Source organism: Podarcis tiliguerta (genome assembly GCF_965153285.1).
Source record: "Podarcis tiliguerta genome assembly, chromosome: 10".
Taxonomy (NCBI): Eukaryota; Metazoa; Chordata; class Lepidosauria; order Squamata; family Lacertidae; genus Podarcis; species Podarcis tiliguerta.
In genome coordinates, this window is record NC_139543.1 from 54772973 (window position 1) to 54788559 (window position 15587).

The 15587-nt window shown below is 41.7% G+C and overlaps 1 protein-coding gene across 19 annotated transcripts in view; it reads right to left on the reverse strand.

Annotated features, from left to right (window-relative positions):
• Positions 1-14980, reverse strand: part of BICD1 (BICD cargo adaptor 1) — a 130924-nt gene extending 115944 nt beyond the window's left edge. For 4 of the 19 annotated variants that reach the window (XR_014502532.1, XM_083401430.1, XM_083401423.1 and 1 more), the window contains exons 1-2: positions 14531-14979; positions 13670-14412 (exon numbers count right to left, since the gene is read on the reverse strand). Coding sequence is in view for 13 of the 19 variants with exons in the window: in XM_083401430.1 (XP_083257556.1) it covers positions 13670-13882 (213 nt within the window). In the remaining 6 variants the exon portion in view is untranslated. Of the gene's footprint in view, positions 1-13669; positions 14413-14530 lie in introns of all 19 variants that reach the window. The other 15 variants (XR_014502533.1, XM_083401435.1, XM_083401433.1 and 12 more) reach the window with 6 other exon arrangements.
• Between the last annotated feature and the right edge of the window lie 607 nt (positions 14981-15587).

The window sequence follows — 15587 nt, forward strand, 5'->3', positions numbered from 1 at the left end:
GGCAGAATCAATTGCAGTTATTTAAAGCATTTCACACTATCTCGTTTCTGATTCCTGCATGCATTGCAGATCAACAGCACACTGCTATTTAAGTGTGCTATTTATCCTAAGGAACCTAAACATCAAAGGCAGCATAACCAGCCTTCAATGTAGTCACTGTATCCCTGAAATTCCAGGAACATCCCTTGAACATGGGATTAGGACACTTAACATTTGGGTTAATTACCAGAACTCTACAGGACACGGGTGGCGCTGTGGGTTAAACCACAGAGCCTAGGACTTGCCGATCAGATGTGCTCCCGTTGCTCAGTCCCTGCCCCTGACAACCTAGCAGTTCAAAAGCACATCAAAGTGCAAGTAGATAAATAGATACCGCTCCAGCGGGAAGGTAAACGGCGTTTCCGTGCGCTGCTCTGGTTTACCAGAAGTGGCTTAGTCATGCTGCCCACATGACCCGGAAGCTGTACACCGGCTCCCTCGGCTAATAAAGTGAGATAAGCGCCACGACCCCAGAGTCGGCCATGACTGGACCTAATGGTCAGGGGTCCCTTTACCTTTACCAGAAATCTCAGGTAGCTTCACATGGGGGGTGGGGATTTACCATGGGTTGACCACATATTTTCTGCTGCATTTGAAAAGTCTCTGCATTTCTGGAAAACTGGGGTAAGCACATACCTTAGACAATCACAGCAAAAAATGAATAGATCAAGTTTGTGCAGCTACAGTCATGGGGAAAAGAGTCATCTGTTCCTTAACAGATCTTAAAATTAAGTAAATATAACTTCATATTACACCATGTCATGATTTATTTAACAGAAAGAAAGGCAACATGGAGAAGCCACAGCTATTGACCAGGATAAAAATCTGAAGTCTGACTGATTCAAGGAATTTAAAAATTGTGCCCCTTTTGCAGAATTATGGAATAAAGGAAACTCACTTTCTAGTTATGACAGCTCCTGGAAAATGATGCACACTAAGAAATGATTTCATCCCTAGCCACACAAAAAAGTAAGAGAATTGAACACATTATCTGTCACAAACTGTTATACCCCAATTCAGCCAAGTCAGTTGAAGCTTTTAATTCCCCAATGTCTTCTCTGGCAGTTTTTTAGATTCTTGAATCCCATTCAAATCGCATAGATGTTATCTCCCATTAAGGCAATTTCCATCTGAATTGGCTGTCAAAGACCTATTTAAATACTCTTTCTCCCATTCTAATAAGGTGATCTCTCCAAGGATGCCAATGTCATTAATACATTTGGAAATAAATAAAATTAAAAATTGTATCCTCTCACTTTCTCTCTTGCATTCATACAAGGCATAAATACAGTACCATGAGAAAGGTTTAAAATTGCATTTAGTATCATATATAAAAGTGCCCTATACCGATTTTTGTGTAACTTTTCAAAAATGTTTTCCCCCTTGCCTTCCTTCTATGCAACCCAACTTGCAAACATAGCTTTGAAAATATCACACAGAGGCGGTTCACAATGGGGCCATTTCATCTGACTGAAATTGGCAGAATAACTGCATTATTTTGCTCTCACTCATAAGTCTCCTGCTTTTTTGTGTGCCTACTGAAGTTTTGCTCCTAAAAAGCTATGAATCTCAGCCTTTTTTGCTAAAACAAAAAAGTTATTAACTCTTAGAGTTACAGATATCTGCCTCAAAATACCAACTGTGTCACCCCAAAAGTACAGAAGGCTTTATTACAAAGAAAGCTAAAAGAGTTGCATTTTTTAAAAATTGTTTAAATACTGTGGCTACCAGTTCAAAGGCTTTGGTTCACATATATTGAATTCCTTTACATGCCAGGTTCTCTCCATTCACTTCAATGGCAAAAACAATTCTGTTCTCTGGGCAGTTTGTTATACTGCTGAACTGCTTCTATAGTTAGGAATAAATGTGGAAAAACTGCTTTTGAAGTTGCTATGAAAGATATTTGTGTGCACACAAATTCAACTGTGATAGTCCCAAGATTGAGCTATTTGCTGCATATACATAGCTAGGTATTTATTCCTTGGCCTCACAACCAGATCTGGCTGCAAGTAATAATATTTTCCAGGTCTCTGTGTGTTTTAATTACATTTCTCCCATTTGGGAAGATGGAAATGGGGAAGTGAGAACACAGCAGAAATATGAAGGAGTAATTATATACCAGATTGTGGAAGACATAGCAACTTATTTTCTAAATATAATATGAGATATAAAGGGAAAGGGTCAGATCTATCGTTGATGGAATTATGGGTTTTAAAAGGATTATAGGGCTAAACTGAACCTGACATTAATTGTGCGAATGCAATTAATGCCATTATAAGACACAATGCATAAATCACATTAATTGCATTCACACAGTTAATACAATTTTTAAAATATAAACATGTAAATCACAGGTGCACAAGCAGCAATTGGACTGAAGTAGAGTTTAAAGCTTCCCTGCTGTGCCATGGTCTGAGTAAAATTCTCATCCCTGAAGACGGTTTTTTGGAGACAAGCCTCAATTGCTGCTATTTATTCCTGTAACTACTATTTACATTTTATTTTAAAATGTGCATGTTAATTGCCCCACCCTTACACCACTGCAATGCCACAAGATGTGATGTTAAATCAGTGCAATAAAACACTCAAGACATTGAACATAGGCCAGTGGAAGTGAAATGACATGTGAACACTGACACAACTAAATATGTTGGTATAAAGGTAACAAAATCCAGGATCTTTCTTCTATTGAGTTAATTCTGCCTCCATTAGAAAACAGTAAGATAGTGCACACCTTTGCATAGATGAACCTGTCTGAATCCTCAGGAGACTGGTTCTCTGGTCCATCCCTAGTGGATGATCAGCTGGTGGGTACCAGCAATATGACATTCTCAGTGGTAGCTCCCCAGTTATGGATCCCCTCCTCAGTGAATTTGAAGAAGCTTCCTCACTTCTAACCTTTAGATAATCTTTGGAAACCTTTTAGTATTTGACTTCTGTTACTTAAATGCTCTGCAGTTTCAAATAATGCTGGTGTTAGTGATGTCAGGTTTTTTAAAAATTGCCAGTAATTTTGAGAAGTGTTAATTACATGTGTCCAATTTATTGTGTTAATGTATTAATTTTTTTATATATTGGATGTCTATATATAGGATAGAAATAAATAGAACAGTAAAAGGAATTACTTATCTTTGTCACTGTAATCTGCATATTTCATTTTTGTAATTATATAAACTCCATTTTGGTCTCCCATATAGCTCCAGTTCACTGTAACCCTACGCTGCACAATGCTCTTCCATACAGCATGCAGATATGGTTACACTGGAGACGAAACACTGAGACTGGGCTTCCCTTTTCTCTGGGTTGCTCTTAACCTTTTAACCTTGCCATGCTGCAGTTTTTACTGTCAGAACAATGCTACATGCTTCTTTTGGAAGCAAATGTACAAAAACTGATCGGTGTCAAAATACATTCGGGTTAGGAAAACAATTATGGTTCACAGCCACTTGCCATTATGACAGTAGATAGTACATACAAACCTAGAAAAATACAATCATGTCTCTTTAATCCATCTACAATCAGTTTTTCCTAATTATCATTATTTTAAGAGGTGTTTTTTTAAAAAAATAAAAAGTAGAAACATCTGTTTTCTTTTAAAATGCTTGCTCCACCCCAACACATGCACAATTTACATTTTCCTAATTCATTTAATAGAGGATGATACCCATACCTACAAGTGTGAATCAGAAGGATTTCGAAAACATGCATGACTCCCTGCCACAAACCTATAAACTGCAGATCTTTAAAAGCAGTTCTTCTGTTGACTGATTTACAATGGAGCCAATGGAAATTACTATGGGATTCACATAGAATTCACACAATTTTGCTGCTGGAGCAGCATCTTACTAGAATCACAATGATGAGGCTATAGCCCTGTGGTTAACAAGAAAATGAATGGAGAAAGAGAGGGGAACAGTGATGCATAGAAGACAATTAATCCAATACTGCATTTTTAAAAGTTCAAGGGTACAGTACATTTCCAGTGAAACCAACATGGCTTCCAATAGAATTCAGGGAAATGTAGATTTTGCTACTTGTATACTCTTGAACCTGCCTAGGAAATATTTATTTATTTATTCATTCATTCATTCATTCATTCCCCGCCCATCTGGCTGGGTTTCCCCAGCCACTCTGGGTAGCTTCCAACAAAATATTACAAATACATTAAAACAAATTCTTTTGTAATAAGACAGCTTGTAATAAGACTGGTCTTGTGAGAAACCAGTAGGAGAACATTTCAATCTCCCAGGACATTCTATACAAGATCTCAAAGTAGCTATCTTATTACAAAAGAATTTCAGAAATAGACTGGAAAGAGAAGTTACCGAATTGCAACTTATTACCAAACTTAAAACCATGGAGAGACCTGGTCTGAATAAAGACATTGGATTCTTATCTCATTATACATGATAAAGCTAATTTTAGCCATCTCACCCCTTGCTTTTTCCTGTAAGACCAACTGAAGTTGTTAACAGTTGTCAACAGGTTTACCACACCTATCAGCCAATCACCCATTCCCACCACCTTTCTGAGTAATTCCCCTCTATGTATAAAGGTCTGGTGACTTCTGTTTCAGTGTATCTGAAGAAGCGTGCATGCACACGAAAGCTCATACCAATAACAAACTTAGTTGGTCTCTAAGGGGCTACTGGAAGGGGGGGGGGTTATTTTGTTTTGACTACGGCAGACCAACACGACTGCCTACCTATAACTGGAGTAGGGGAGACACTGATGTGGACAATAGGTCCAGCGCTAGAGAAGCCACCCTGACAGGGTGACAACTGAGTTGCCCCTTCAAGGTTGCCACTCAAGCAAAGGTTAAAACCCTGAATTCTTTGTTGAGCAATGGTAAATAGTGTGAGGTGGAAGGATATGAAAGTTGCTCAAAAAATGGAGTAGAACCGGTGCAAATTTTAATCTGGGTATGACTGATAGGATACCAGCTGCTCTGATGTCTGGTTTTTGGAGTTACTGCCTGCCTGTGAATGATAATATATTTGACTGCTTAGTGGGTCTCATAGAATGTCTGTGTGCAAGGTTAGTTTTGGGCAACAAGTGGGAGAGGTCCCCATTTCAGTGCTATCAGGCAGAGGGAAGTAAATTAAGGATGGAGGAGATTATCATCATACACTGTCATGCTTTCCATCCCTTCCCAATCTGCAGATACCTGGATTCTCTTCCCCCTTGCCCCATGCCTGGTGGTACTGTTTCTAAACTCCAGACTGCTTCATAATAAGACCTCATATATCCATGACTTAGGTGGAATCAACAAACATATTAAAAACCATTTTGGAAATGCTTTTTTAAAAGTGTTTTTAAAAATACATTGAATTTTCCATAAGGCTCACCATTGCTATACAGTGTCACATTGTATATCACACTTAAAACACACTTAAAACGTTTTATTTGCAGCTGTATAGCTGACTCCTTAATTGTGGATGAGGGAGTTGATGTACAGTGGTACCTCTGGATGCGAATGGGATCCGTTCCGGAGCCCCGTTCGCATCCTGAAGCGAATGCAACCCGTGTCTGCGCGTGCGCAGGTCACGATTCAATGCTTCTGCACATGACGGCATTTTGAGCGTCTGCGCATGCACGAGCGGCAAAACTCGGAAGTAACGCGTTCCGTTACTTTCGGGTCGCCGCGGAGTATAACCTGAAAACGCTCAACCTGAAGCATATTTAACCCAAGGACGCAGGTGGTGCTGTGGGTTAAACCACAGAGCCTAGGGCTTGCTGATCAGAAGGTCGGTGGTTCAAATCCCTGTGACAGGGTGAGCTCCCGTTGCTCGGTCATTGCTCCTGTCAACCTAGCACTTCGGAAGCACATCAGGTGCAATAGATAAATAGGTACCGCTCCAGCGGGAAGGTAAACGGTGTTTCCATGCGCTGCTCTGGTTCGCCAGAAGCGGCTTAGTCATGCTGGCCACATGACCCGGAAGCTGTACGCCGGCTCCCTCAGCCAATAAAGCGAGATGAGCGCTGCAACCCCAGAGTCGGCCACAACTGGACCTAATGGTCAGGGGTCCCTTTACCATACCTTTTATGACTGTATTACTGAACTGGGCAGAGTTGATTTGACCCAGATTTCTCCACCCAGGTTCTCTCAGTACAGCACCAGCAAATGCTGGGGAGCCAGGAGGGCAATCATCATGGTTCATAAGAATTTACCATAAGACTTCTTCAAGTTATGGTGGAGCTAAAGGGCCTGCACCTGAAGTTAGGCCAGAGACAGATTTGGGATACTGGTGGTGTACTACCTGTCTTGCTACCCAATAACCTCCCTGGCAGAGGCAATCTCAACAGTAATATTCAAGGACCACAGAAAGGTAAATTTCCTCCTGTATAACTGCCCATTTGCTGCAGTCATCGGGGGGGGGGGGGGGCTCTTTGTGATGCCACAAGAGCTGGAGGCTCATTCCACAGGGTTTTGGACTAGGACTTTCAGTACAGCAGAATCCAACATGGAATATACTGCACATTGAAGTTAGGCTCCAACACTGTATACAGTTTGTCAGGTGCTAAAAACATTTTTATTTTTGCAGCTTTCACAGAAGAATGAGTTGGCTTGTGGGCAGGATCAGATTTCTTTCACCCTCTCTTTTACAACTGTTTTACTTACTTTTACTTGTACGTTTGTGTTATTGTTCTGTTCCTCTATGTAATTTTGTAACGTTTAGCGGTTTACATGTCGTCAAAAGAAATATAAATAAACTTCATTGGTAGCAACAGATAAATCTTGAACTTGAATCCTGCAGTTAAGCATTCAATTTGTATGCAACACAATAAACAACGAATTCAGAAATCACATTTTAGCTGCATGACAAATAAAATAGTTTAGTTTTAAATATGTTTCAATAAGCAACATGTTTGTACCCAGTTCATGAAAACTGACATACAACCTCACACCAGTCATGATTAGAATGACCTTGAATAATTTTCCTTTCAAATGCAACATGGTTAATATCTGAATATGGACTCTCCCACACACACAACAGTTTTGAACTATTTGGGATATGATGATGATGATGATGATGATGATTACTACTATTATTACTATTATTACTACTACTACCTTGCCCATCTGGCTGGGTTGTCTTCTCAAACAGGATTTTTGTCTCTTGATCATAGGATTGCCACTAATTTTGTATGTGATTCTCTAAAACATAATCTCTAAACTACCTTATTAACAAGAACAGAAATTTTACAAAGTACTGAGCACTTTTTGAGTAGAATCTGAGCTATCATTATAACAACCTTAAAGGTTAGTCAGCATTCTTAGCCCCATATTCGAGAGCATGTCTCAGCTTCCCAGACTCTTGCATTGTCATTCAAGTTTGGTTCAGACAATAGCTGTTGTTTTTGAGGCTGTTAGTATAACAACGTTTTTGCCTTTCCTTAGTATGCAGAAGAAAGTGTATTGGTTGCTAGTCATGGAACTACAATTCACATTATTCCTGACCATTGGCCATACTAGCTGGGGGTAACAGGAGTTTTGATTCCAGCAACTTCTAAAGGTCCACTGGTACCCCAATAGTGTCATGGCTCAGACAGTCCTGAGATGGAAAAGGGTGTTCCCTTCCAGAGTAAAGGTTGCAGGTGATCCAAACATATCACATTATAGCCCAATTCTTCTCAGCTTTCAGAAAGAATCATAGTTTCATAGAATTGTAGAGTTGGAAGGGATCCCAAGGGTCATCTGGTCCAAGTCCCCGCAATGTAGGAATTTGATCACATGGTCTCTCATACAATTTGAAACCATACTGGAGCCTGCATAGGTTTGCAAATGTGCTAACAGTTTTATTGCTGCACCACTAGTAGTACACATCCCACTCATTCCAGCAAAGTGTTCCAAGGGGACAGGGCAAATGGACAGACTTGAAAGATATGGGACAATAACATTCCTCTTTAAGGACTTCATTCCTCACATACTATTATCAGCTTCTAAAGACTTGCATTCCTTTTAACATTTCATTCAGTCTTCCCTAAAGCTGTAAGACTGCCTTACTGCATGCACACTGCAACCTTGAAAGCTGTATAGTCAGCAAAACAGTATCTGTCTTTTCACCCTCTTACTAATTGGTCCAGTTCTTTGAAAACCTAAATGCAATAGAATGATTCCTCACTCTTCAAAGAATGCTCTTAGATCAAGGTAGCAGACATAATGCCTGCCTAGCTTACTGGAATTCATATTCCTTATTAGATCATATTCCTTTTTCTCTACCACATACCACATCAACTCCACAAAACACAAAACTAATACTAACACAAACAACACAAACTAATACAGTGGTACCTCGGGTTAAGTACTTAATTCGTTCCGGAGGTCCATTCTTAACCTGAAACTGCTCTTAACCTGAAGCACCACTTTAGCTAATGGGGCCTTCTGCTGCTGCCGCGTCACCGGAGCACGATTTCTGTTCTCATCCTGAAGCAAAGTTCTTAACCCAAGGTACTATTTCTGGGTTAGCGGAGTCTGTAACCTGAAGCGTATGTAACCCGAGGTACCACTGTATACCAATATACCAACATAATGGATTGGCATGCACAATCTGCATCAAGCAGAACATCGTCTAAACTGATTAGTAGGGAAATAAATATTTAGGGCAATAATGTCCTAAATTACATTACATTTTTACTTTCCTAGCTCAGTATTATGTATATTTTAATGCACTGTGGCTTGTGGTGGTGACAATAATACTGAACCGGGAAACACAATGAAGGATTTGTGGATTGTCATTGGGTCTACTCCTCTGGCCCCTGGTTGCCATTGACAGTGCTCCTTTGACCCTAGGAAGATTCAGTGCAAGGGAAAGAGCCTTGTGGCTAATCAAAAGGAAGTCCCTCAGAGTTCAATAGGGGCTGCTCCCAGGTATAGGATATAACACAGGTATGGGATTATAGCCTCAAGAAATCACAGGGAGTAAATCACAGGGAGATGGACCCAAAAGGAAAAAAGCAGGAGCCTGAGATTGCAGGCCAAAGAAAGAAAGAGTGTCTGGGAAAAGAAAATTAAGTAAATAAAAAATAGCTGGAATTAATACAGCATGAATCTTGCTCTTCTGGAAGGATGTACAGTACTTGTGAGCTGGCAGGACAGTAATGATATTGTCTAGTATGGTAAATAAGTTATAATAAGCTGGGTGAACACAATTCTATGCCTCGTGTAATAAATATGAGTAATGTCCACTATTGGGATGGGGGTGGTGCTGTGGTCTAAACCACAGAGCCTAGGGCTTGCCAATCAGAAAGTAGGCAGTTTGAATCCCTGCAACAGGGTGAGCTCCAGTTGTTTGGTCCCAGCTCCTGCCACCTTAGCAGTTCGAAAGCACATCAAAGAGCAAGTAGATAAACCTTCCCTCTGGCGGGAAGGTAAACAGTGTTTCCATGCACTGCTCTGGTTCGCCAGAAGTGGCTTAGTCATGCTGGCTACATGACTCAGAAGCTGTCTGTGGACAAACACTGGCTCCCTCGGCCTATAGAGTGAGATGAGCGCTGCAACCCCGGAGTCGTCTGCGACTGGACCTAACGGTCGGGGGTACCTTTACCTTTACCTAATGTCCACTGTAGCATATGAATTAATCCTCATTCATTAATTTTGACTGGATTGCACCATAATCCTGTAAATACTATGCCAGACTGTAAGTACTATAAGAACTACCTAAGACCGCTTGCTGGTTGTATCTCATCTACTGTAAACACAAGGTCTACATGAGGTTCCATTCCAGAAGAGAGCAGTTGCCCAGGCAATGTCATTATCTATTTAGAGACACTCAGAGCTGCAGTAATGTACTGGTATTTGCATTTTTTTGCAAACTGGTTTTACAAAAAAGAAAAAAGATTCATTGCTCATAAGTATGACAGTTATATGCTGTACATTAATCTGTACAGTAGTACCTCTGGTTACGAACTTAGTTCATTCCAGAGGTCCGTTCTTAACATGAAACCGTTCTTAACCTAAGGTACCACTTTAGCTACTGGGGCCTCCCACTGCCACCGTGCAATTTCTGTTCTCATCCTGGGGCAAAGTTCTTAACCTGAGGTACTACTTCCGGGTTAGTGGAGTCTGTAACCCGAAGTGTTTGTAACCCGAGGTGCTTGTAACCCGATGTACCACTGTATCTCCACCTTCATTTTACATACAGTGGTACCTCAGGTTAAGTACTTAATTCGTTCCGGAGGTCCGTTCTTAACCTGAAACTGTTCTTAACCTGAGGTACCACTTTAGCTAATGGGGCCTCCTGCTGCTGTCGCACCGCCGGAGCACGATTTCTGTTCGCATCCTGAAGCAAAGTTCTTAACCCGAGGTACTATTTCTGGGTTAGTGGAGTCTGTAACCTGAAGCGTATGAAACCTGAAGCGTATGTAACCCGAGGTACTACTGTATAGGGAACAGATGCTGAAAATGGATTTCCATCCACTACTTAGAAGATGAGCTGAAAACTAGTTTGAAACTGTGGCTTGGCAAAGGTTTCATGTATGAGATACCTGGAATAGAATACCGTAAATTATATAAAATTTTATATATATATATATATATATATATATATATATATATATATATATAATATTATATTACAAAAATGATTCACACTGGGGAACCATAAAGAAATAACAATACCTGGAACTTGTATATAATACGTATTCTCTCCACTGTAGATATGTTAAGAACTCCAAAAATAAACCACCACTTTTAAATTGTTTCACTATCCATTACCACCTTTTTCTCACAAGGCTTCTTTGCTATTAATAGCTGCATATCAGGCAGAAATTCAATATGTAAAGGTTTACACGTCACTTTATTTACATGCTTGCAAAAACTGCTGCTCTTGAATTTCTAGCTGTCACATGGCTCTTTTTAAGTGACACTAAAAAGTTGACAAATCTAATATTGGAAGTCAACATAGAGTCATGGGATTCTATCAAAATCATCTCAAAATAAAAGCTATGCAAGATTTCTATATAGCATTAATTTCATTTTCTTAAGGGGGTTTAAACAATGTCCTTCCAGTGAAGCCAGAACTACAAAATAATTTTCCAATTCTGATGAGGCTTCTCAAGACTTAATTTAGTACTGTTTTAAATTGATCAGGATCCAAACCCATCTATTGGAGAATCCTTGGGAGGGAAGCAATTACAGTTTAGATAAGAATATAATTCAGGCAGAATATTTCTGTCAGGGCCCAATATATTTAGCAGCTTCTTTATGATATCTTATTACTGGTGTATCAAGCTAAAGGTAAAGGTACCCCTGCCCGTACGGGCCAGTCTTGACAGACTCTAGGGTTGTGCGCCCATCTCAATCAAGAGGCCGGGGGCCAGCGCTGTCCGCAGCCATTCCCGGGTCACGTGGCCAGCGTGACATCGCTGCTCTGGCGAGCCAGAGCCGCACACGGAACGCCGTTTACTTTCCCGCTAGTAAGCGGTCCCTATTTATCTACTTGCACCCGGGAGTGCTTTTGAACTGCTAGGTTGGCAGGCGCTGGGACCGAACAACGGGAGCGCACCCCGCCACGGGGATTCGAACCGCCGACCTTTCGATCGGCAAGCCCTAGGCGCTGAGGCTTTTACCTACAGCGCTACCTGCGTCCCGGTGTATCAAGCTATACACACTTAAATTCTGTTACTAATCTTCAAAACACTTGCTAGTTGTAACTGGGCAAGATCTTAAATAGTTCCTCGCTCAATTTCCTGCTTGATGGAAAGTATCAGCCATCTTCATGACAATCCTGTCTAGTCGTTTCTCCTGTTGAACTCTTTATGACTGTATCCCAAATATATTACTTGAACATTTACATTCATCAGCAACAGCTCTATCACAAATATTGAGACTATTACTTCAAGTGACTATTGCTTAAATTGAGAAAAGTTAAATTTATTATGCATTGAAATTTGTATGTCAAACTTTTGAAAATTTAATTAAAAATTATTACAAATAAATACTGTTGCTTAAGGCATTACTCTAAGTCTCTAAGCAATAACTCGTACCTCCCTAATATGTTTAGGGCAGGGGGGTTATGTTGATTTTTATGCAGTATTTGTTATAAAAATAAAAATCTTTTTTTTTAAAGTAATACCTGTCTCAATCAATTTTTCTCACATATTGAGATTCAGAAAGTTTTGGGGAACAAGACCAAGTCAAGCTTTCATTATAGTTGACACAGAATACCAGTTGTTGTGATTCAGGAAAGTCTCTGGGAATTTTTTGTACCAAGAAAGTTGAAATTTACTGTGGAGATTTTGATCATATTGTGGCACATACATTTACAGACATAAACAAAAAAGTAACAGTTTATATACTCAGGTGTCCCAAGCAAATGCAAACTGCATTTACAAAATCTTACTAAAAAGAGTGAGATGTCTCAGGAACTTTTTAAAAAAGCAAAAAGCAACATAAAGTTTAAGTTATAGTATGACAAATGTAGCAATATAGCTTTATAAAATAAATAAAACAGTGATTCCCCATGTCTACAGAATTCATCTCAAACATAATCCAGCATAATAGAAACACTTTTAAGTTACACTGATTTCAGTGGAAGATTTAAAGCATTAAGTGCTGAATCTTACTACATCTTGCCTATTATACTTTACCTTTTATATAAAGATGTTGTCTATGTGCCATGTGATCCTATGAATATTTATGTGGAAACAGGTCATATTGTATGCAATCAGGCTTACTCCTATATAGGAGTTCACCCCTTGACACCTATTATCATGTGTAAGTGAAATATAATGATCCTGGACACAAAAAATGAACATATATCAGAATTCTGAACTTGATCAATTTAATAGAACCTAACAGAATTCAGAACCCTCTGGAAATAGTTAAATGCACTAAATAAAACCTTTGTTGCATTTCTTCTCAAAACACACAAATAGGAAAAAATATAAAGAACCCAATGAAACACAAAGATTAGCTATACATGTATGTGATTGTCTACCTATGTTAGACAAGCTTGGTTGCTTAAGATCAAGCAAATCTTTCTGTGCTGGTACAGAAACAGATTATGAAGGAAAGATGGTGGATGCCACTGACAGGTGAAACTACAGCAAACATATAAATAACCTCAAAGTCTGTCAACACATAAAGTCAGCATACACAGTTTGCTGTAGCTTATATTGTTATAAAAATATGTGTGTGGGTTTTTTAAAGGTTAAATGTTCATACCATTTTTCTGAATAAGAGCCAAGCCACCCACTTATAGCAATAAATCACAATACTTGCATAAAAATATCTGAAAGCCAGAAGTTTTTTCTATGCAAGTTTAAGCAATGCTGGGATTTTAGTCAGTAGTAGGTTTAAAATATCACATCCATAATCCATTATTAAGCATCTTCTATGATCAGGGCTGATCCTTGAGTCCTGTGATAAATCACACCTTGCAATTTCAGTCTCCAGCAAACATAGCTCCAGGATAACTATAATCATCCGGCCTACAATACAAAGCCTTATCAGACGCAGCAGTTTAGAGGACAATTCTAAGCAGAAGAGATACTGAGCTGCTTTTCCATCCTTTTTTTAAAGAAATGTAGTGAGGGATGGAGTGAAAAAGTGGAGGATGGGGGGGGGGACCAGCACACTGGGGTGGGGGGTAGGGAAACACACCACAAATCTTCAAAGCCAACTCACCTCTCTCAGCTGCTCGAGCTCCTGCTTAAGGACATCATATTCAGCTTCCAGCTCATCATATTGCTGCTTGAGGGTGAGTTTTTCTTCCAAGACCACCAGCCCATATTCCGCAGCCTGGATCTTCTCATGGGTTGTTTCCGTGAGCTCTTTGGTCAGCCTCTCGATCTCGGACTTGTAGTGATCCACCGTCTCCAACACCTCTTCCGCAGCCATAGCCTTGGAGGTTGGAAGGGTGGGGGAGGCAAAGAGAAGGATGGATGGCGAGAGTGAGATGCAAGGGGAAAGGGAGGAGGAGGAGGGACGGGCGGACAGATGGAGGGATGGAAAGATGCAGGAGGCACAGGGCAGCCGGCGATTCTCCCCGGGAGGCTCCTCCTGAGAAGCAGCCAGCTACATCGGCTTAAGGCTAAGGGAGGGGATGCGGCGCACCATGAAGGAGCGGAAAGGAGGAATTCAAAGCCCCCCCGAGGCTGCTGCACCATTTGTCCTTCGGCTCCTCGGCTTCGTTTTGCTACCTCAACCCGGCATCGTAGCTGGCGCTGGGGACCGAGGAGGAGAAGGGAGAGGAAGGCAGAGGGGGATTTATTTGTTTATTTTAACCCCCCCTTTCTCCCCTTCCTTTTTTTCTTTTTTGCTTATTCAGAGGCATTGGTCCGCCATATCTCCAGGGTAGCTTCACTGCAGTCTCTCAACTCTCCACCTGCTCCCCCTCTCCCGGCCGCCGCCGCCGTTACTGCTGCAGCCTGTGGGGGGGTTTGGAGAAAACAAGTAAATATATCAATTAAAACAGACCTGGCCGTATCGGTCACCTGGCTCCCCCAGGAAACAAATAATGGGAAGCGAGGCGGATGAATTTATTACCATAGCAGAGCAGCCAGAAAGGCTACCGACAGACACGTCCTGAGGCCGCCTCGCCTCGCCTCGCCTGCCTCTCTCTCTCTCTCCCGCTTAACCGCCTCTCCTCCCTCCACTCCCCTCCCAGCCGCCGGGAAAAAGGGACAGATGGGGAGATGACAGCGCCGCCTCCGCCGCCGTCGCCGCCTCTTCCTTCTCCTCACGGCGGCGTCTCTCTTCCCGCGCTCTTGGGCACGACGGCGGGGCGGAGGCTGCGTGTCTACCGCACAGTCCCCCCCCCCTTCACGCTTCCCACAGCTCTCCTGGAAAGAACCAACACACAACTCACACACACTCCCCTCTTCACTGCCAATGCTGAGGTGATGCTTGTGCACACTCTTCTGAGCTTTGCCATATATTTCCCTCAGGTTTCCTACTGAGGTTTCAAGAGGCATCCTGCAAAGGCCTTGTTCTAGACCACACCTTTGCCTTTTAACAATGTTCAGGGCCGGCCCTACCCTTGGGCAAGGCAGGGGTGCCGACTTGAATTTCTCACAAGACGTACATGCACACCATACGAAGGGCAATTCCCATCAATTTAGGGGGAACCTGGCCTCAAATGTTTCATTGGTTGGCTCCTATGAGGCAGAGTGAGGAAACCCCTCTCCAGGCGGCAGGTGCTGGGGTAGCAGCTGAGGGGGCCTGGGAGGCATGAGTCTTTTTTAAGCCTCCAGGTGTTCCGCTTGGTTGCTGTGCCACCTTTCCTGGACCCCCTCTCCTCACAAATGTGTCCTGCTGCCTCAGGAGCAGTGGAGGACTCTATCTCCCATCCCTAGTGTAAGATTCAGTTGTCAGTCTGGATACCACCTGTACATGATGAGAAGTGGGCAACATATAGTGCTTTGCCTCAGGGAACAAAATGTCTTGGGACAGCCTTATGGAGCATCATCGGTGTCCCGTGAGATCATGAGGATCATCCAGCTGAATCAGGTCTGGCCCATCGAGTCCATCATCCTGCTCACCCAGTGGCCAATCGGGTGCCCATGGAAAGGCTTTTGTTGTCCCCCTTCACACGTGAGTCCAC